The 22513-nt window shown below is 55.2% G+C and overlaps 1 protein-coding gene across 18 annotated transcripts in view; it reads left to right on the top strand.

The window, feature by feature from the left end:
* The window catches only part of LRRC20 (leucine rich repeat containing 20), a 106094-nt gene extending 84680 nt beyond the window's left edge, over positions 1-21414 (top strand). For all 18 annotated transcript variants that reach the window (XM_027597059.2, XM_027597064.2, XM_027597051.2 and 15 more), the window contains one exon: positions 18793-21414. In XM_027597059.2, the coding sequence (XP_027452860.1) occupies positions 18793-18947 (155 nt within the window). In that variant the 3' untranslated portion in view covers positions 18948-21414. The remainder of the gene's footprint in view (positions 1-18792) is intronic.
* The last annotated feature ends 1099 nt before the right edge of the window (positions 21415-22513 follow it).

Here is a 22513-nt window from a genome sequence, read left to right as displayed (position 1 = left end):
GTTGCCTTAAAGCTGTGGTTCAGCGGAAAGAAAACAGGCAGCTCTGAAGCAAGCCCCCACATGCATCAGAAGGAGACTCAGTCTGAAGGGACTGCCCCGAAGGATGCCTCCAGCCTGGCCCCAGGGAGACCAGGAGGCTTGCAGCATCCTGGGAAGAGGCCCAAGCAACTCCATTCTCTTCTGCTTTCTCAATAGTGCTGCTACCCCATCTTCCTCCACTCTGGGCCAGAATGGGGGCTCCAGTTCATGGAGGGGAGAGGGGAGGGGGCCTCACTAGGGTGTGTAGGCTGGGAGAGACAGGGACGCTTGCGTCTGCTTTCTGGTACCAATCACCAGCCGGTGCTGGTGCCGGTCCTTGGGGCTCACCGGGAGTTGACTACCCTCACTCAGGTCATGCATCTAGGTAGCCCTGGTGGCCCCATGGCTGCAGCTGGTACAGACAGTCCTCTGGTCTGTGTGCGCAACCGTCTCCCTGTCCTCATCGCGGGAGCCACCTTGCTCCCTGCCTCCACCCAGCCCCGAGCATGGCGTCTGCCCTACCGCAGGTGCTCGGCTCCTTGGAGCCCTGAGCGAAGCAGGAGTTCATAAGGCCCAGAGGCCCTCTGAAATGACTTGACACACAGGAGGGCAGACTGTGTCTGGTTGCCGGCAGTGCCCCACTAGTGAGTCATGAAGTCAGATGCGAAGGTTGAGGCAAGCGGGTGAGGGAGTGTGTCCCCTCTAGCGTGGTAACATTGCTTTGTGACTTTCATTTCAGTTTTACCTACACACACAGATCTGTGTACTGGGTTGTGATGTAAGAACGTAATTCTTACTGTGGGTCACAATGAAGAAATACCAAAAGCCGCTCCCTTGAGATGCCCTGCAGAGATGTGGGGTCTGTTCTCGGCCAGCCTCACTACGTGTCCCCCGCAGCGCACACTGCCAGCCACACAATACGTTCTTCCCTCCTCTCTTCTCCATCCGTGTCTCTGTCCATGATGGTCACCACCTTCTGCATCCTCCTGGTGACTGGTGGGGGTGGAGTGAGGACGGGCAGCGAGGCCTCGGCCGAGGGGAAGAGCTCGCCACCCACCTGACTGTGGAGTGAGGTAGATGACCAGGTCAGTGCCCCTGACTGTTTATCCCTGCCCGACCGGCCTGCACGCTCAGTCTGAAAGTCCTTCCCTGTGTCTTACCATTTTCTCTGCCTGTGGCCAACCCCACCCCCGACCCGAGTCTGCAGGTCTGGGCCAGGTTTAGGTGAATGTAAAACAGTGTAGATCAAGGGGCCTCGCCCTTCCACCAGCTGGTCCCCTGGCACATGCAGCAGCCGATGCCCCCATCTGGCTGGGAGGCTTCCTGGGTCCTGGGGACAAGCCACCAGGACAGTCCTGGTAGGCCATGGTGTCCTTGTGAGGTAGGGCTCCCAGGAGAGCCTGGGAGGGGCTTCAGAGGAAGTGACATTTAGTCTGACAAGAGGACATGATGGATCACCTGTCTTGTGGAAAATTCCAGAAGCCGGGTCTCATCCCAGCAGCTGCCGCCTGTGACTGGGAGGTGGAGGCAGAAGCCACATGAAGTTCGCATTAGAACTCGGTCCCGCGTAGCATTTCACCAGACTCCTGGAACATGTGGGGGTGAGGAGAAAATCAAGTACTTCGGAGACTTCATTTTGCTAAGCAGGGGGCTCTTTCAGTTAATCTAGAATTAATTTTCCATGACCCTCAACTCACTGGGGCTTTTCCCAGTGTTCCAGAGAGAGCCAGAGATCATAGGAAAACAAGCTCTTGCTAAGAATTTAATAGAGCAATAGCACTCTGAAAAAGCAGAGTGTATCCTATAGAGATGCTTTGGGCTGTATGTACTTGATCCTGCGCCGTGCTGTTTCACTTCTTACCGTGGAAGCTCATATTTCTTCAAGTGGGGGTCTCAGCAGCAGCGCCTGAGAACTTGTTAGAAACGCATATTCTCACAGGGCGCCGGGGTGGTGGGGTGGCTCAGTCGGTTAAGTGGCCGACTCTTGATCTCAGCTCAGGTCTTGATCTCAGGGTCGGGAGTTCAGGGCTCCACGCTGGGTGTGGAGTCTATTAAAAAAAAAGGAAGAAGAAGAAGAAAGACAGAAATGCACATTCTCAGGCCCTTTCCAGACTTCCTCAGTCAGAAATTGGGAGGTAGGAGGCGATTTCTTTTAACAAGCCCCTCCCCCCCGCCCGTGATATGGCTGCGTGCTGAAGCCCCTGCCAAGGCTTCTGAAAGCGTCATCCACCGACCCGCAGTGTGGGCATCACCTGGGAGCTTGTTAGAAAAGCAGAGCCCCAGGCTCTGCCTCTGTGCTCCAGGGTCAGAATCTGCACCTGAGCAAGATCCCCAGGTGATTTCTGTGCACACCGCAGCCTGGGAAGTGCTGGTCGGGGGGGCCTTTCCCGAAAGCACCAGGTGCTATCTCTGGGCCACCGGCTGGGATGCTGTGCTCCCACACCCCAGTCCCCGCGGAGTGCTGGCTGGAGAGGAAGGCTCCCAAGTCCTCTCTCAGAATCTCTGTCGCTGGGCCCAGGAACCTACAATTTCTAACAAGTGACCGAGGAGGGGGCAGCAGTGTGCTGATTGAGAATCTGTACTCCAGTTGTGGTTTATCCGGGCCCTGGCACCTGCCCTCACATGTCAGGTTTCCCCAAGGATAGGACCCTTGTCCCTGCAACACAAGGATGGGAGTGGGGACACTGTGGGGACTTGGAGGGAACATGGCTGGCCAAGGGGTCACCTGCACCGCTGTCCTGGCCCAGTGTTTCACAGGGGGCCTGGGGCCTGGGCCCTGGATCACAGCATCCTCTCCCTTCTCTGGCAGGCAGGGGAGGGCAGAACCTTCCAGGGAGCTGCAGCTTCACCCTGGCCTCCAGCAAGAGAAGAGATCCTCCAGAATGCAGCCTCTGCTGTCCTCCTGGCCTGGGGGCACAGATGCCTGCCAGGGCCTCAGGATCGCCCTCCCCTTACTGTCGCATGGCTGTTCCAGCCTCATGCTGTGCCACAGAATAAATTGATTAGAGTCACAGGGGCAGAGGGAATGTGGTTTGTTTCACTTTGGGTGCTCTACCAATCTGCCCCATAGTGAGAGGTTCTGCAGGCTCTGGTTGCTCTCAGAACTCACTTCTGTGACGATGAGGCAGACACACTGAGTTCCATGTGCTGAGGGAGTGGTGCACATAGAGGTGGGACTCGGAGGACTTCCTGGAGGAGGCGGAGTGAGCCAGACAGTCCTTCTCCACAGCACAGCCCTTTGTCCCTCTGGTGGAATGGGAGGGGAGTCTCCCTAGTTCTTTCGTTGGAGCCCAGAAAATGTTTTTTTAAACAGAAAACCCTGGACAAGCAGAAGTGGAAATAATACAGACTTTTTAAAACCTAATCGCTGTGGGTGCCTAGCACAGGTGTCCTGCAATGATCTCCTTTCACGTGCTCAAGCCTCTCTTCTGGATAGGACGCGTGATCACCACTTGACAGCCAAGAAGAAAGGCTCGCAGAGGTCAAGCAGTCTGCACAAGGACATGGTAGAGGCAGGATTCTCAGCCAGGTCTTTGATGGTCCAGGCCCATGTGTCTTCACCTGATGGGAGAGGAGAGTGTGGGTAGCTGCCTGAAGGGACAGGTACAGGATGCCACGTGTCTTGTAGGCACTCATAAACAAGTTGGCAGGTTACAAAGGGATGGCTTTCGCCCACTGGCCTCAGCCCTGGAAAGCGCCCGCAGCTGCGGAGAAAGCTCTCCCGGAGAGGGTACGCTCTGAGGCCTCATTAGCTGGTGGTTTGCAAGAGGCTGATTAGCAGACAGACTTCCTGTATCTCGCTGCCTGCTGTGAGAGGCCTGTTGGCCCCTAAGACAGGTCAAAGCCGAGAAGCTGGCCTCTTACCCTCCTTTCCCTTCCCCACCAGGCTGCTGGGCTCTGCTGCGGGGTGGGGGGGGAGGAATGGTCTGGTCTGCACACGGATGAGTCAGTGGTGTGCTGTGTGCCCTCCAGTGCCAACACGCTGCTCCGTCTGCAGCCTGTGCCCAGAGCTGCAAACGTCACTTGTGGAATCAGCTGGTTGTATCTTTTGAGCTCCTCCTCTCCACCTTGTCCCACTGGGGGTTTAGCCAGGCCCTGGTCCTAGTCGATCCGAATTGCCAGGCCAGGGAGAGGTTGTGTCCAGGCCTCAAGGGCTTTGAGAAGTCAGGCTTGCTGCCCACCCTGCAGACCCACCGACGCTCCATAGGAAAAGGGAGCAGCGAGTAGGGAATCTTGGCCAAAACAAATGTTTCTGGACCCAAGGCCCTGCCTCCTGGCCAACCAGGCAGTGGCATAGTGGGGGCACTTCCGTCTCGGCAGCTTTCCAGGGCAGGTGCCTTGATCTGTCAGCACCAGTTGCCCTCCGAGCTTCCCCAGGGGCCCAGGAGGCAGCTTGAACCACAGCAGGGAAGGCTTCTTAGAGTTTCCCCAGGCCTGCCTGCCTGTCATCACTCCGGACAGAAGGGGAGCCCCTCCATGGTGATGACAAAAGCAGAGAGTTTTGTAGCTGAAAAGGCACAGGGCCAAAACCCCACTTAAATCATTAGCATGAGCACGTCACCTCCCCTTTGCACACCTCTGTTTCGTCCCTGCTGCAGAGTGGGGAGGACGGTTCCCCACTTTGGAGTTGGTGTCCGGGTTCACTGTGGTCACTTCCCACCAGCTGCTGGTCCTCCTGCCACTCGGCCAGCCTGGAGTCCTGACCAAACGCTGCCTGCTCAGCTTCTTCCCTCACTCCTTGCCCTCCAACCTGCTGGGCCTCTTCTTGCATTTACCCAGGGACCAGGACAGAGGAGACAGGGGCCATAGCTAAAGGGTCAGATAGAGGCTAATTAGTGGGCCACAGCATCCAGGGCAGGGCTCAGCTGCTCAAGAAAGTTTTGCCAAACTTGTCCTTCCAGAGGATTCTGAGGGGTCAGCCCCTGGCAGAATCGTGGCACCCACCCAGATCCCTTGAAACCCACCTCACCTACCCCCACCAGATATACACACCCTGAAGCAGGCTGCTGTGTCATTCGTTCCTGGTACCTCTCTTGCTTCCGTGAAGAGGGGATTTGAGATGGGCACTTAGTAGCTGAGAAGAGGGAGTGATCACTGTGTGTAGCCTGTCAGCCGGGCAAGGATTCAACGTGACTCGAAGGTCTGGGAGGACAAAGTCACACCCCTGGCACTTTCTCCTGAGTTTGGACTGGGGCAGTAAACCTGTCTTGGGGAAAATGGAGCCAGTGCCCTCCCTGGGCACTGGGTTTGGCTGTCCTTGAGCCCAGCCAGTTGATAGCAGTCTGAGCCTTGCTCTGCCCCCTCCCCAAAGCACTGTCACAGGGCTCAGGGGACAATGACTTGCACTCACCGTGGGGGCTGCCTGAGAACCACGGCAGACTCCTGCTGTCTCCCAGCACGCCCTCATCCAGCACAACAGGGTACCACGCTGTGCCCACGAGCAGCGAGCAGCTGGTGCAGGCATCCCTCGAGCTGGCTGGCAGCTTGGGGAGGTAATCATCAGCCACACAGTGCAGGGGGCACTGGCCGCCCGTGGAGCCAGGGTGAGGGAGAGGCTGGGAGTAAACAAACAGGCTCTAACAGCAATTAGTGCAAGTTAGGCATGCCCCCCACTCCTACATGGGGGCAGGGGAGCTCCTGTTCGTGTCCCCTGCTCATGTGTGTCTGCCCACAGGGACCGAGCAAGTGGGTCTCTGGGCAAAAGACCTCTTACACACTGGGTCTCTGCCCAAATGGAATGGCATTTTCTGTGCCAGCCACTGTGTGGTAAAGCCTTGATTACTCGGAACCTCCAATTATCCAGGATGCTCTTGGCATTCTGTTGGTAGCCCGCAGGGAAACAGCAAGAAAGGAGTTGTTTGACGTTTGTTAAAATGACAAAACACTTGCAGGCTCCATTAGCCAGCCAGCCAGCCAGCCTCTGGCCAGCCTCCTGGCCCTGTCCAGAGTGCTGGAGAGCAACCCCTTTGCTCCCGTCCGCAGAGCTCCGCCTTGCATGTGCCTGATTCAGGGAACGAGGCTTGCAGGGCCGCATTGGAAATGTCCACTCCTTTGCCAGGGGTCATTTTTCGATTGAACAGCTTGCCATGTGCCAGGCGCTGTGCTGGAGACAGAGATGAACAAAGCACGTTCCGCTGTCTCCCGGGGATTGTGGCACGGTCAGTGACACTAGCTGGTACTCAATGACCGTTTAATTCATGGCCGATCTTCTCTAAGCATTTTTCAAGCATTTTGCTCTTGTTGAATCCTCGTGACAACCTTGTAAGGCAGGTACTGTCCTCCCCTGGTGAGGAAACCGAGGCATAGGGAAGTTGAGTAACCTGGCCAGGGCCATGCTGCCTAGGCAGAGCCAGGGTTCCAGCCCAAACTGTCTTGCCCCAGAACTCCAGCTATTCAGAACCGTGCTTGGTACAGGGAGAGCAGATTTTGCACATAGCTGTAGGGAGATAGAAAGCCGCAGCAATGTCATGGCTGAGACGTAGAATTTTGGTCAGAAGGAAACTCCCTTGGGGTGGAGAAAAGGGTGTAAGGTAGTGAGGCAGGATTCCCTAGGCCACTTAGGCTGTCAGCCTCACTCCTGACAGTTCTCTCTCACAGAGCAGAAAGGTGGGCAGTGTCCCGGGACGGAAGTGCTACGTGCGGATTTTCACCAGATTCTCCCATTAAGCCTCATGGGTAAGACCAGCGGAGTTCAAGCTAAGCTACACATTCAAATCATCCGGGGAGCTTTTAAAAACCCTCATGTCCAGACCACACTCTGTGCCAATTAAATCAGAATCTCTGGTGGTGGGTTTTGGGCTTGAAGATTTTTTAAACTTCCCAGCTGGGTCCAAAGTGCAGGCATGAGAGAACCATTGAGCTGGACCAGACCTTCCATCAGCACCTGCACTCTATCCTGGAGAAGCTGTAACCCTCCTCCTCCTCCCCGTGTCTGTCCACTGTGTGTGTGTGTAGCTACATCAGGATGAGGAAAACCACGGCCCGGCCATGACAGCTGACACTCGGCTGGAAGGGTGGCTGGGGTGAGCTCTGTGGGACTTGCATCTTTCCCTCGGAGTTCCCATTTTACACCGACCCTACTGTCCCCTGCATGTCCCCCACCCTGATCATGGTGCTGTGCTGCCCCAGTGCCCACAAAATACTCTCTCCTCCCTGTAGCACAGCACGCTTACCTAGCATTTTCTGAAGGAACTTGATCTAGAAGCCAAAGGCAACCGACAACATATGGGTAATAAAACAGTGCGCCGGTTCCCAGAGTACAAGTTTATGCCAGAGAATCCTAGTTTAAGTGTGGAGTTGGCCTGAGCGCCAGCACCTTTCATGCAGGAGCCTGCAGTCCTGCTGGGATGGGCTACTCAACGTGGCTCCCCCGTGGTGTCCTGGGGGTGCTCAATCAGGTTAAGTAGCTTGAAATTGGCCACAGCGGGAGTATTTGCACCACAAAACATCGGCAGATGCTACACATTGGATATTTTCTTCCTCGGGGAGTGGATTGTGAACTATGAGCCAGCACGCCACTGGCTCAGATCTCCCCGCCTCCTGCCTTCAACCTAAGTTTTGTTTCCCAGAAGGTGGTTTCCCTGGGGGTTGGGGTGGGGGGGCTCCATAGCTCATTCCTACCTGCTGGTTGTCTTAGGGGCTTTTCTTATTTTTCACATGGTCAGGGAAATCTTAGTTCTCCGACAGTGGTCTTAAACCTGAGCAGACAGTTTTGTAAAGTTAGCGTTAGTAACCTTGTTTGGCAAGCATGGGAAGGATTTTCAAAGGAGCCATTTTCACCTCTGCCCCCCAGCCCCGCGCAGGGAGAAGAACCTTTAGGGGAGGTGAGTACTCTTCCGTCTGCATGTCCTGTCATCCCTGCCCGCAGACCCTTGGCATACACACGGCAGAGTAGACAGTTCTGGTCCTCCACGCGCACTCTGCCAGCCAGAGGGAGGGCATGGCAGAGGCTTACTGAGAGCTGACAACCCAACCGTCATTCTCTGGGCATTTGGAGGCACTAAAAAAGGCCCGGAAGAGCCTGGGGGTAGGGGCGGGGTGGGGGTGGGGGCTCTGGAGGCGCCTTCCAGGGGCCCAAGTGAGGGGGATGTTGTGGGGCGGGGGGAGCAGGGACATCAGCAGCGAGGAAGGATAGGCACGGAGAGCAAAGACCAGAAATCTGACTGGGAAGATGAGGGCCAGGCAATTTGATTTCCTTCCTCAGCTGTCTCCAGATGAGCCACTAAGACTGCGTCCCTTCGGCAGACGACTGTCACGAGTCCTCTCCGGAGCCTGGCCTGGGGAGTGTGCGGGAGTTGACGCCCGTCAGCCCGCCTTTGCTGGCCAACCTGAGGATGGAGGTGGAGCAGGGGCTCACAGCACCGACTTTTCTCCTCCTTCCTTCTGCTTTCCCAGAAGCTTGTAGTGAACGGAGGTGGGGGGGGGGGGGGAGTGTGTCTAGGTTCATTAATGGAGTCTCTTTTTTTTCTGAGTACCGTTGACACACGATGCTACATGAGTTTCAGCTGTACAACAGAGCGAATCCGCAAGTCTACACCTTATGCTGGGTGCCCACACCAGGGCAGCTGCCGTCTAGCTCCCATGAGCGCTGCCACGGTCACGGATTCTTAAAGCACTCTGTGCCTTCTGTCCTCTCACTGGGGTGCCCACCACACCCTCCACAGCTTGGTAACCCCATCCTCCTTGGAGTGTATATGATGGTCCCCCACCATGATAACCCCTGTGACCTCAGGAGGCAGAGGACCATTTGAAAGATGAGAGGTGGGGGTTCAGGGAAGTTGAGGGGCTTGCCTGAGGTGGCGCGACTGTAAATGGCAGATCCGAGGTTTAAGGATGGGGTCTCTGCCCCATCCCCTTCCCCCAGATGGTCTCTCTATCAGGAGGGGGCTTCCAGCTCCCGATCCACACCGTCTTCCCTGAGGGCCGTAGCACTCAGCTTGCGGTATTGGCGGGGGCATGCGGTGTCCTCTGTACCCCAGCAGGGCAGGAGCTACTTCCGTGTCCTTCCTGCACCACCATCTCCACCTCCTGCCCCCACTAGGATGCTCAGGCCAGGGCCCTGGGGTAGGCTCAGTCACTGCCCCCGCCTGGCTCCTTCCAAGCCTTCAGGAGGGACAGACCCAGCCATGAGTGAAGAATGTGAATGTGAGTGTGCCCCAGAAGCTTTCTGGTTACAGGCATAATTCTCTGTTTCGCTATGTTACCATAGTTTACCTGCTTGTCTCTTGTGGCATTTTGAGTGGGGACGTGAAGCTCTGCTCAGCTTAGCACTGCATCCTTGATTTAGTTGGTTAGGTTTCCAGCCTCCAAGTGTTGCGTCCAGGCTGAGGAATGGGGACAGGCCCGGCTGCTAGGCCAGCCTAGGATCCCTGGATCCTTGAGCATGAATGTGCCCACAGGCACCGGCAGAGGCCAAGATGGCTTCCCAGGCGCTGGCCTCAGGCCCTAGGCTGGGTGCCGCCCCAGTATCTTTACCCAGGATCTCAGGGACCTTTGTGAGGTGGTGTACCAAAGAAGCAGACTCCACACTCCCCAGAGTCCTGCAAAACCAGGAATTCTGGCCAGAGGCATTTGTCCAGGTCAGGGGCGAGCCAGCCAGCTATGTGTAAACTCTCTAGTGCACTCCAGCCTGCGGCAAAATGTGGGGTGCCATGTGGTTTCTAAGCTGCCTGGGAAGCCAGACAGCTTGCACCCTGGGCCACCAGGCTGGGGACCCTCGGACCCTAATTCCGGAAGGGACCTTAGAGGTCATGGGGTCTAGCTGCATCCAAAGCAGAAATCAGAGGGCTGGTCTCTGCTGAGTTCTGTGTTGGCGTCTCCCTTAGTATCCTTTGCCACCTCCCTGTGCCCAGACCCCTCCCCCCTCAGGGTCTTTTTACACCATGGGTGCCACACATATGAAGAATAGTGCTCTGGAGTGACCATTTTTATCAGCCTGTCTCTAGCAGGTCCCACTGGCACAAAACAAGGTTCCCGGGCAGTGGTGCTAATGACTGGTGAGGGAAGGTCAAGCTGACCTCGGGGAAGTAATTTCCTCTAAATACTGCCCACTCGGATTCTGCTATTACTGATTACTTTAGGCTTCCACAGACATAGGCAAGAGTCTGGATGGCTATCTGCATGGGGTCGCTGGGCTGCAGCCTTGTGAGGTGACAGGAAGAAGCAGTGCACCCGTGCCCCACCCATACAGCCTTCGTGGTGCCCAGTCCGGGTGGGGGCCTTCTTCTTCTCTGCCACGGGCCTCTGTGGGGCTTTAGGCCTCACTGTGGAAGTGCCTTATCACCACCAGGCACTGGGGTCCCTGGAAAAGTCAGAGGAGCGGGACTGTGGCTTCATAAAAGGATTCTAGAACCTCCTGTCCTACATTCTGCAGTCACAGGCTGCGAGATGAAGGAACCCCAGAATGCCTTGTGGACTCCGCCTCTTGTTACCTGTAATCGTGAAAATTGGAAACAAGCTGAGTGTCCCTCTGCACACCATGGGCTACCGTGCAGTCATAGAAATGTCGCTGACTTGCAACCTGAAAAGGTGTTTACATCATTGAGAAAAGCATGTTATGGCATAGGATCTAGGAGGCCTTTTTTGAAATCTAGATGCACCTACCATGCACATGCATATTAGTAAGTTGGGAAGGCCATATACCAACACATTACCAGTGATTGGTTCTAGATGGTGGGACATAGGTGATTATGGTTTTGCTCATCAGTGTTTTCTCATTTTCTGAATTGGATGACTGGTGCTAATGGGCCTGCGACCTATCACACACCCTTGCTTCACAGATGCCTGGTCCTGACTGGCAGGTGTGCACAGAGTGGGTCAGGCCAGGGGAAGGGCCCCTGCTCTTGAATGTGCTATGGTCAGAGCCACTTAAGCAAGTGGTGGTGATGGCGGAGCCCAGCGTGGTCCCAAGCCTGAAGGAGCTTATGATCCAGTTTAGGAGGCAAAACATCCATTCATCCATTAATTCATTCATTCATCCAACATAGTCATTGAGCACCCAGTGGGAACTGTGCTAGGCATTGCATTTACAGGGTGAGCAAGCACATTCCCTGATCACAGAACACAATGCACAATGCGTGTCTGGTAGACAGTGTTATGGGAGTTGGTTGGGGACCACAGGGAACGACAGAAGAGGTGGCCTTGGGGCTAGAATATGAAGGTGAGAGGGAGAACTGAGGCCCTCTTCCTCTCCAGGTGTGCCAAAGTCCCAAGACTGGCTTCTGTTACCTCCATGATGCCAGTGCGTCTTGTGGCCTTGGGAAGCTTACTTAACCTCTCCAGCCTCAGTTTCCCCGTCCACAAGATGCAGATCATTTCATATCCTCCTCCACCCTCCCGCCATCTCTCTCTCTCTCTCTCTCTCTCTCTCTCTCTCGTCAGGATGCTATGAATATAAATTTTCTTCTTTAAGCCTTATCCAGAAACTTCTAGTTGGCCTCTTGGCTTGCTAGCTTGGCTGCTCCACTTGGTTGATTCTGCCGGCTTTGACAGTCTGGTGGCCCCCTTGCTCTGTCCTCGGAGCTACTTCCACGACTTGAGCAGTTACGTATGTCAGGGCCCGGAGCTCCACCTGCTCCCGGCTCTGCGCCCGCCCCTGTCTGTGACAGAATGGTTCCAAGAGCTCTGCGACCCTGGAAAGGCCGGCCTGGTGGTGGATTTGGAAACGACAGCTGGGAACTCTCTAGGCCTGGAGTCGTGGGGACTTGCTCCAAGGCGGGGCCACACCTGGTCTTCATGTCACATCCAGCAGACCGAGGGCAGGGGCGTCACAGGAAGACCCCCCTCCCTGTCTCATAAGCCCCAGCCACTCTGTAGGCCACTGGCCCCCTCCCTGGCTCAGGGATGCGGGGCAGTCAGGAGTCCAGAGAGAGAAACGTCCTAGTCCGACCCCCTCTGGAGAAACTGAGGCAGGACCAATGGTCCCCAGTGGCAGGTGAGGAGATGGGGTGACTTAGCAGCTTCAAACCTCAACCCCCACCCTGAATTGAAGCCGTATTGACAGTTGAGGTTATGTCACCCTCAGCCCGGGGTCCAGCCCTTAGTGAGTTGCTCCGTGAAACCTGCCATTGGTGATTTCCTTCCAGCGGCTGAGAGACAGGTGGATGGAGACCAGCTCTGGCCTTGGCCTTGCCCCTCAGTGTTGTGGGACAAAGCGCTGGGTGGGTAGGGACTGGGGTCGTTCATCTTGCTTTTACTCCCCTCTCAGGAGTAAGTCTGCTCCAAACCCCACGTTCTGGTAAAGTCTTGTCTTTGCTTCCTTCTTTACCTGAGCCTCCAGGTCCGCCTTGGACTCTGGGTCCCTCCCAGTGCCTCCTTCACACGTAGGCGCCTGCCTCCGGACAGATAAAGACCAGCCACACCCTCCGCGCCCTGGGGATTCAAGCCAAAGAATAGCCCCTGCCTTCAGGAGCTCCTGAGTTTCCTGTGCCACAGGAGAGGGGGAATGCGGGGCGGGGGGAGGGTACGTGCTAACAAAGAGAGCTGGGCGCTCAGGGAGCTCTGAGCCTGGTCCCCCAAAGTGCTAAGGGAGGGCAAGTTCCTGGGAGCGTATTTGGCCTCCTGCTCCAGCCCTGGGACTCCTGCGCGTGCCTTCTCTATGTTCTCAGCAGGCCTCCGTGTCAGCCTCAGCTTGGCCACCCAGGGGCTGGCAATCTGGGGAAAAGTTGCTTCCTCCCACTGTGCCTCAGTTTCCAACTTCCTCCCAGCTCTCATGGTCCCTCTGCCGTCATCTGTATAGCCCCTGGCCAGCAACCCACGTTCAGGTTGGTCCTCTCAGCGGAGGCCATATCCAGGGCTCCTGACCTTTTCGGAGTGGTGGTGAGTGATGCTGTTTTGGAATGTTGGTGAGATTGGGGAGGTCCAGAGCCAACCACCAGGGAAGAATTCTTGAGATGTCTTCAGTGCAAAAAAGGTGGTTTTATTAAAGCCCAGTGACATGACCCATGGGAAGATGAGTGAGGAGCGAGCGACTGATGATATACTTTGGAGTGTGGTTGGGGGGAGTAAAGATAAGGGAGTTTCAGAAGGCTTTTCATATGCTAAAGAAGGCTCGGCGGGGGGGGGGGGGGGGGGGGGGGGGACCTGAGGCCTTGCTTTTGTCAAACCAAGGTGGTTTATCCCTCTAGCAAGGCTTTAACATTAAGACAGTGGGAGCTTCCTGGAGGATCTTCATACTCTGCCCTCCTCAAGTATTTGTCCATGGGCTGCAGCTTATATGGACCTTTAATTTTATGTACATTCCCTTCTGCCTTTGTTCTCCACATCAGTAGGGGGCTTGGGGAGCTGTGGCCCTCGCAGGGGCAGTCTGGGGCTCCGCATCTCTGCCCTGCACAGGATCTTCCATCCAGGTCATCTCCTGGGGACGACCTACTGCTGGCCCAGCTGGCCAAGCTCCGGGACTGAGGCCAGCGTGCTCCATAGCCGTGGTGCTTGTGCTTGTCCTCGGGGATGGGGGTGGTGCTCGGCTGCGGTGCTTAGTGCAGGTTCCAGCCCCGTGAGAGGAAGCCAGGGGCCCGAGCACGACGTGAGGTCATCCCCTGGCTTTCACCGTCTCCCTGCATTTCCCAGGTGAGAAAGCTGAGATTCAGAGATCCTGCCTGGGGCAATGGTCAGGCACTGGAAAAGCTAGTCTTATCTTTCTGATTCCAAAGCTCTGTCCAGCATCCTCACCACCACCTACCCACACCCTCCAACATATCGCAGAAAGTAAAGGATCTGGGAGGGGGGCGTTCACCCAAAGAACGTTTTGGACTACAAGTTTCAGAAATTTTATCATGGAAGAAGGGACAGGTTTATTCTGTATTGTGATGCAGAGCAGAACAAGGAGGCGTGGAAGATTCTAGAATGCATCGGAGAAATCTCCAGGAAACCCCTTCTCTCAGGGCAGGTCAGCAAATGTGCCTCGCCTGCCCTGCCGAGGGGGCTTTAGAGAGCTCTGAGTTTCTGTGCCCCCCCCCCCCCCCCCCCCCCCCCCCCCCCCCCCCCCCCCCCCCCGGCTTCCCCTTGGAGGGGAAGTCCCTGGACTTTGGGAGGGAGCTGGGTGGTCCAGAGACCTGTGAGCGCCTGGGTCAGAAAGCCACAACTCCTGCTGGGTCCCAGGAAGCCCTGCAGGAAGACTGTTTTCGGTCTCCTGTTAAACTACTGGAACCTGTGGAGGGTTTTCCTAGCTGGTGGGGGGTGGGGGGAAATGGGAGGCCAGGCTGGAGGGCCCAGTGGGAGGTGGCATGAAGAGCCCAGACTCAAGCCAGCAGGCCCGGCTTCATATCCTGGCTCCAGCACTTTCCACCTGTGTGACCGCAGCCAAGTTACCTAATCTCTCCACAATTTTTCTCATCTGTAAAATGGGGACAAGATGGTACTCTGCGAAAGAGCTGTTGTAAGGATCGAGAAACTTAACCTAAAGAGCTGAAGTCACCAAGCACTCAACACTCATGAGTTAAACAAAAACAACCACCGGCAGAGATCCCGAATGGCTACAAACTCCCACTTTGCTGGGAGCATCTTGGGCTTGACGGCCTGGGGGAGGAAGAGGCCTCCACGGGTACTGAGTCGCCTGTTGATGTAAGTGTAAGTCCTTTGGGTTGCTTTCTCCCTTCCCATGGCCACCAAGGCCGGACTTGGACTCTGGGGGGCACTGTGAATGAGCAGGCAGCCCCTGACCATCAGTGTCCTCATCTGTAAAGTGGGTTGAGGAGCAGCTGTGGTGCTCTACCCCATGGCTCTGGGAAGGATCAAATATGGAAGCGCTTTATACACTTGAGGGACAGGCACCTGTGAGGAACTTTCCTGAGCCTGTGGCCTCCCCTTCCCTCCTCCTGTTAGAGCTAGGGAGTAGCTGTGTCCCAGTTACCAAGTCCAGAAGGGAGGAGAATAGATGTCTTCAGAGGATTCCATTGTGGGGCACTTTCCGAAGGGTGGACAGCAGAGCCCAGGGTGGGCCCCGCTCACCCTCTTCCTGGACCATGGAGCCCCAGGTGCTGCCCACCCCTCACTGCAGCTCCAGGGGAGGGGAAGGGAAGAACACACAGAACCTCGCTGGAGGTCAAGGGTCCCTCAGCCTGGAGGTTGGGGCCGGCAGGCCCTGGCAGCCCCATTTGAAAGCCTTAGGATGGCAGGGTGGCTAGAGCCCCTTGGAGACTCAGCACGGTTTCTGGAGAGCGATGAGATGAAGAATACACACCTACCCTTTGACAGAGCAATCAGTCCTGCTGCCAGGCATCCATCCAAAGACGTTATCCCACCGACCCTGAAGGACAGAGGCCACCTGGCTGGCCATCACTGGCAGAGAGGAGAGCTAGAGGGTGGTAAGGACTCAGGATGGTGTTCCAGGCAGCTGTCCAAAGCAGATGTGCGCAGCGCCTCGTGGGTGGCTTGTAAAACATGGTTTGGTCACCAGCACCATGAGTATTGGGCACAAGGTGCCCTTCCCACTCAGAGGAAGAGGACTTCCTGATGGCTGATGCCAGGGCTGGGGCAGGAAAGCCTCGAGATGAGCCTTACTGCAAACTTAGGAACTGCATCTAGATGCCACCAATAGAACCTTCCAGTCCCCCCGCTGCCCCCAGCTCTGTCTGGCATCCTAGCCCCACTCTTTTGCCCCTACTTCCCTCCAGCCATAAATTCCCCTTCCTGTCATTGAAATCCTGTCTACCCTTCAAAAGTCCTGGTCACAGGACTCTGGAGCCAGATCAGAGGGCCTCCCACTGGCCAAATCTGGGGCAGTTTGGGCACCAAAATGATGAAATTCAGCAAGGAACTGTAAACCGCTAGAAATATAGGAGTCCACACTGATGATAAATAGATCCATGGGAGAGAAGGTAAGGCTCTTGCCTACAGCAAAATGCCGAGGGGCTGCTGGAGTTGGAAAGTCAGTTTGCAGCCTTCGTAAAGATCAGATCAGGCAAGAATCAGCAGGTGTTACGTCTAGGGGTGATGGATTAATTTTGACGAGGAGCAGGATATTTGCACGCTCTTAAAGTGTGTCGCTGCAGACTTATAAGTTGCAAGGGAGGAAAAAAAACAAAACAGTAATTACACGGTGGAGAAATCAAGTAACGCCCAGCCTGGGTGATGACAGTTAACATCACGTATGAGGGACAGATGGACAGATACAGTGTGCCTCCTGTGTGATAGCCCAGGACCCTACCACCTCTTTCAGCTGAGGACCCATAATCCCAGTCTCACCATGAGGAAGCACCAGACAACCACAAATCATGGGATTCTTTTTCTTTTTTTCCGATTTTTTTTTTTTTTTTAAGTAGGCTCCAACACCTAGCTTGGGGCTTAAACTCACAACCCTGAGATCATGGGTCACCTGCTGTACCAATTGAGCCAGCCACGTGCCCCAAAACATAGGACTCTTTATTAAAAAGACAGAGATGATGGTCCTGATATTCTTCCAAAATGTCAATATCACAAAAGACACATGAAAGGAATGCAAAGAGACAGGCAACACCTGCCCCTACACTGGATCCTGTACTGGAGGGGGCGGGGGATGATCTAAGGGACGTGATTAGGTCACCTGAGAAAACTGAAATATGGGCCATATGTTAGGGAAGGGTTCTATCAACGTAAACTTAGCAAATCAATAGCCGTGGTTATGGCAGAAAAGGTCTTTTACTTTTTTAAACAAGATTTTATTTGAGAGAGAAAGAACATGAGCAGGGGGAAGGGGCAGGAAGGAGAGGGAGAAGCAGGCTCCCCACTGAGCAGGGATCCCCAATACAGGGCTCCATCCCAGGACCCTGGGATCATGACCTGAGCCGAAGACAGACATTTAGCTGACTGAGACACCCAGGCGTCCCAGAGGATGTCTTTATTCGTAGGAAATACACAATGAAGTAGGGATGAAGGGCCATGGTATGTGTATATTACCCTCAGATAATTCAGAAAAAAAATTGTGTTTGTGCGTGTGCACGCAGAGAAGGCCCAGGCACAAATGATAAAGCAAACAGGGCAAAAGGTTAACAACCAGTTAATCTTGGTGAAAGGTTATGTGGTGTTTTCTGTACTGTTTCTACCTTTGCAACTTTTTATAAGCAATTATTTCCAAAAGTAAAAAAGTAAAAAGTAACTTGAGAAAATCATATTTAAAATGTCCCCCAAGTAAAAAATTGTTACGCTGGAGGTCTAAAGAGAGACATACTAGTAGATTCCACTTGGATTAAGTTCAGGATCCCGTAAGTGAATCAGTGGTGAGAAAAACCAGGGGGTGATAAACTGGGAAGAGGCACAAGACAGCCCTATGGGGATGCTTGAAATGCGCTCTGGCTTCATCTGGATGGAGAGTTTACCTATGTGTTCATCTACCTGCACTTGAGGCATTTTGCTGTATGTCTTAAAAAAAAATTGGTTCTTAATTAAAAAAAAAACACGGAAACAGAAAGAGATCTGTAACACAGTACCATTTACTTATGTTAAGAATATGCGTATAATATGCCAGAGTGGTCTAAAATGAAAAACCAAACAACCACAAAAAACAGAAAACCCTTCATCTGCCCAATGCAAGGCGCCCAAAAGAGGTAGGAGTTGGTTCTTACCATTACTGATGGCCTGAGGTTGTGCAGGACTCAGGGGTAAGGCCCTGGCCCTGTCCTGGGCTGGGGTGGGAGGTCCCACGGTGTGTGGGCTGCTCGCAGAGTTGGAGCAAGGTGGAGGGGATGTTTGCATCCAGGACAGCTCAGCCCTGGGCCTGTGTGTTGGGGCCTTGGCTCCTGATTGTTGGCTGCGTGCTCTGTGTCCAGCCCCTGTTCTGAGTGCCTTGTGTTAACTCTCTAAGCCTTTCAACAGCCCTGTTGGACAGGTGGTGGTATTTCCCTCTGTTCCTTCTGATAGTCGTATCTGATGTTCCCTGAGTACTGTGCAGAGTGCATGCACTCCCCCGTTCATCCTCAAGCGGTCCTGTGAGGTGTATCCTGTAATATGGTGGTTAGTGATTTGTTTTAGGCTCACAGCTGTTAACGGGGCCTCCAGGGACTTGACCCGAAGCCTGAGTGATCTTAAAGGTTAGGTGTGAGGCGCTGTGGAGGGTTAGCAAGAGTTAATATAGCGGCTGCCTTGTTCTGCTCCTTTTTTTTTTCTTAATTGAGGTAAAACTCATATGACATAAAATTAACCATTTTAAAGTGTACAGTTCAATGGTATTTAGTACATCCACCATGTTCTGCAACCATCACTTTACCTAGTTGCAAAGTGCTTTCCTTACCCCAGAGGAGACCCCACACCCGTCCCCCAGCCCCTGGCAACCGCTCATCTACTGTCTGTCTCCGTGGGGGTGCACGTTCTGGACCTTTCCTATAAATGGAATTGTACGCTGTGTTAACTTTGGTGTCTGGCTTCTTTCATTCAGCATCACGTTTTTGAGATTCAGGGCACGTAGCAATGCTTTTCCTGGCTGAATACTGTGTTGCGGTTTGGATATAACCACGTTGCGTTTGTCTGCTTACCTGTGGTGGGACACTCGGCGGATCAGGGCCCGCCTGTGGGGACATCTGTGCCCAAGTCCTTGTTTGAGCACCTGTTTTCCCTTGTTCCAGTTCTACCCAGGAGTGGCCTTGCTGGGATACATGGCAGTGCTAACGTTTCACTGTATTTGGGGGGGATGCTTCCCTGAATGTGGTTGTAATGGTGCAGTGGGCTCCGAGGGCCCCCCCCCCCAACCCGGGGCTGGGCGCCAGCCGCTAAACCCCACACGCAGTGGGTGATGGCGTCTTCCTGTCCCCTGTCCCTCTCTTCCTGCTTACCCCCGGCCCCCAACCTGTCTTCTCTCCTCAACAGATGTACCTGTGGAGAAGCTGGCTGCCATGCCTGCCTTGCGCAGCATCAACCTCCGCTGCAACCCCCTGAGTGCTGAGGTGCGCGTCATTGCTCCGCCACTCATCAAGTTTGACATGCTCATGTCTCCTGAGGGCGCCCGGGCCCCCCCGCCTTAGGCCTCGCTCCTCACGCCCACCAGCAGGGGGACAGAGGCCACCTGGGCTGGCACCCTGAGGGGAGGGAGTCCCACAGGCCCCTGGGAGGCCAAGCCTGGGGGGCTGGGGGGTGGGTGGGCCAAAGAGTATGCGGTGGGAGGGGGCGCAGCTGGTCCAGGATAGATAGCTTAGAGCAGTAGTGGGCCCTGGAAGGCCCAGGAGGCGGAGGTGAGGTGGGGCTGGGGCCTGGATGCTGGGCACTCACAGCTTCTGTGCACATTGGGGCGCATCCCCACCCTCTCCGAGCCTTGTTATTTGGGAAGGGGGACGTCTGCCTCCTCTGAGCTCCTTGGAGGCTCTTTGGGCAACACATGCCTTCAAGTTACCCTCACATCATCAGGCACCTTCCGAGCCCACAGATGGCCATCACCGAGCGCTTTCTGGGCCACTGTGGGTTTGAGGCCTTGGGTCTGGTGTTACGAGCCAGCCGCTTCCCTGAGAGGAATAGGAGACAGCCTCCAGCTGTTTATTGCTTCTTGAGGGCTGACCTGCATGAGGCCCTCTAAGCGGCCCCATCCTCAGCCCTGTGGGTCTCTGGATTGGCGGGAGCCTGAACCAGGAGTCATGGGAAAGCTGTGGAGAGAGTATGGCCCTGTGCTCTAGCCAGGGCTGAGAACGTTTATTAGGAGCCCAAGGCCCATCAGGCCAGGAAACCAGAGGAGCAAATCAGGTCGGCTCAGTCTTTCCTCATGATGAAGACATCAGCGGGGTAGGAAGTGCCCAGTGCGCCTCGGGACAGACCAGGTGTGCCTGGAGTGTGGTGAAGGAGCCGGAAGCACGAAGGAGAGGTGTGTCTGGCATCAGCCCTTGCACCGCAGGAGAGGTGGCCCAAGAGAAGCAAAGCCAGCTGCGTCCGTGGCTCTGGTACAAGGTAATTGCCTACCTCCACAGTCTGTGGCTGCCTCGTCACTGGTCCACCTGGGGGCAGAAGGCACTTTGGACCATTGGATTTGTGGCTGCCCAGCTCCCACGCCTCCACCCAAAAGCCCTGATGGCCTAGTCATTTCTGGGCCCTCCACCTGGAGTCTAGGATGTGGCCAAGCCATAGGGCTGGGGCTGAGGGCTTGCCCGGGACATGGGACTGCAGTGCTCTCACTGGGACAGTACCTGGCAAACAGGGACAACTGGTTTCCTACCAGGAAAGGGCCTGGGGCTCTTGCTTTCTGATGGTATCTGTGGTGCGGAGAACTCCTGACTCCTGACCTCCTGACGCCCTAGGTACCCACCTCCCACCTTCTCATCTGTGGAGCAAGCCGACTCAGAGCCCAGAGCGCACCTGGCCTGGCCCTTTGTCTTGGCCTGTGGACGATACCTGAGACCCCAGGACGTGGGGCAGGCCAGGCCAGGCCATCCAATCCTACACCCACGCACCGGTAGCCTCTCTTCCACTCCCAGGGCTAAGCTTCTCTCAGCCCAGACCCTCATTCTCAGAATGCTGTGTTCCTTCTCCCCTCCCCAGCCCTGGGGCCTGCTCCTGCCCAGGCCCCCTATCTCCTGGCAAGGACTGACGGGTGGGACCATTGTTGACCCATCACTGAGTGCTCAGTGTCTCAAGAGATGCTGTGTTTAGTCGCTCATGTCATAAGGCCTGGTTCAAGCTCTGGGAAAGGGGTTTGCAGGGCAAGGAGGTCCAGGTGGATCTTCAGGGCGGCAGGGCTCAGCTGTGGACAAGTGGGAACTGTGGCCCGGTCCAGGCTGGCCTGGCCCTACCCACTCTGTGTCCCAGAGTCAAAGAAGAAGTGTACTTTTCTGATAGGCACAAAGGCACTGTGTGGCCAAAGCCTTGCAATTCAGAGTGTGGTCTGTGGACCAGCAGCACTGGCATCCCTGGGAACTTATTAGAAATGCAGAATCCCAGGCCCCACCCGAGGCCTCCAGAATCAGAACCCGCATTTCAACAAGATACCTAGGCGATTCCTATAAGCACTTTACCGTTTGAGAAGCCAGGGTCTAGTGGTGACCCTAGGGTTGTCCTTGGAGTGGCGGGTGGAGGTTCTCAGCCCTCCTCCTGCTTCTCCAGGTTTCTGAGCCTGTGCTCACCCCCCTCCCTAAGCCAGCCCTGGGACACCCCGGGGCTCTTAGATCTTTTCAGAGTCTGCGTGACTCTTGCAGCGAAGGGAATGACCTGAAGTCACCAGATGAGAGTTTGCCTGGCCCTCTGGATACTGCCTTTCTGGTTACCCTCTGCATACCCCTCTGCACACCCAGCTCCTGCTCCCCCACGTCCTCACGTCAGGCCCTTTGAAGGGGTTGTTGCTTCTGGAAGTTGTTTTCTCCTCTGCTCGGAGAGTTTGCCTTTGCCTGTGTGGGAAAGCCTGAGCTGTGAGAGAAGCCCCCACATCCAAGCCCACAGTGTAAATGAGCCCTTAGCTTCAGTCTGCAATAAAGAATGCATTGGTTTCATCCGCCTGCTTGGTGCTGGGTTCATTGTTTCCACACAGACCTCCCGTAGCCTGGGTGTCAAACCTGAGGGGCTGCCCCTCTTGTTGAAAGCTTGAGGTTCAAAAGGCACCACCCTGGGATGATACTCAGAATGTTGACAGGTGGGTGCCGAGGCAGCCAGGCAGAGGTGATGCATGGCCTAGAATTGTGCACGCAGGGCAGCCAGACCACAGCCGGGCGATGGCGGGGCAGGGGGTGGACCACAGACCTGGGAAAGGATGGAGGCACCTACCGTCCCCCAGTTTCTCCCTTACCGATGCAAGAAATTACACCCTTAGCAATTCATTCGTCAGGTTCTGTGGTTCTCAGAGAGAGGTCTCTGGACCAGCACACCTAGGGAGCTTGTTAGACATGCAAATTCTTGGCCCCAGCCCAGATCTCCAGAATCAGACACGGGGTGGGGCCGGCACTCTGTTCCAGCAAGCCTTCCGGGGGTTCCGCTGCCAGCTCAAGTTAGAGTTCAGAGTTCAAGTCGGGTTTTGTTTTCTAAATCTGAAAGACCAGCTGAGTTTGTCTTGAGTTGGGCCAGGCAGTGTCTAAGCATGTGGCAGATCTTAACTCATTTAATCCTGTAACAACCCTAGCCGGTGCTCAGTTGGACAGATCCCGTTCCCTCTCCGGGCTGTTTCCTGTTGATAAGGGGGCTGCACCAGAACATCCCCGAAGGCCTCTCTGGAACACTTGATCCCTATTTCTCGATTCTGGGGCCCTGCTGTGTCTGTCCCTTGTGGATGAGCCTGGACACAGGCTGCCCACCCTCACCTCAAAGCTCAGACAGAGGACTCCATTTCTTCTGGTCAAACCCTGGCTCGCCGAAAATAGCACTGGATTGGCCCCTGGATCAGACAAAGCTCCAGATTCCTCATGGCAAAGAAAGCTGTGCCTTGAGAGAGTCCGACTAGTGTGTCCCCAGGAGAAGACAGAAGTCACAGTAGTTAGATTTCGGAGTGTGGTTTCAGGTGGGCTTTCAGTGCAGTGGGGGATGGACACCTTAACTAAGGCTGGGTGAGGATTATGGTCTGGTTTAGGATAGCAGACACAGCAAGGGGCATTTTGAGGCAAGGAAATCACAGAGTCTTAAGATG

This window comes from Zalophus californianus, chromosome 15 (assembly GCF_009762305.2).
Source record: "Zalophus californianus isolate mZalCal1 chromosome 15, mZalCal1.pri.v2, whole genome shotgun sequence".
Classification (NCBI taxonomy): Eukaryota; Metazoa; Chordata; class Mammalia; order Carnivora; family Otariidae; genus Zalophus; species Zalophus californianus.
This window is presented reverse-complemented; position numbering and strand designations above follow the sequence as displayed.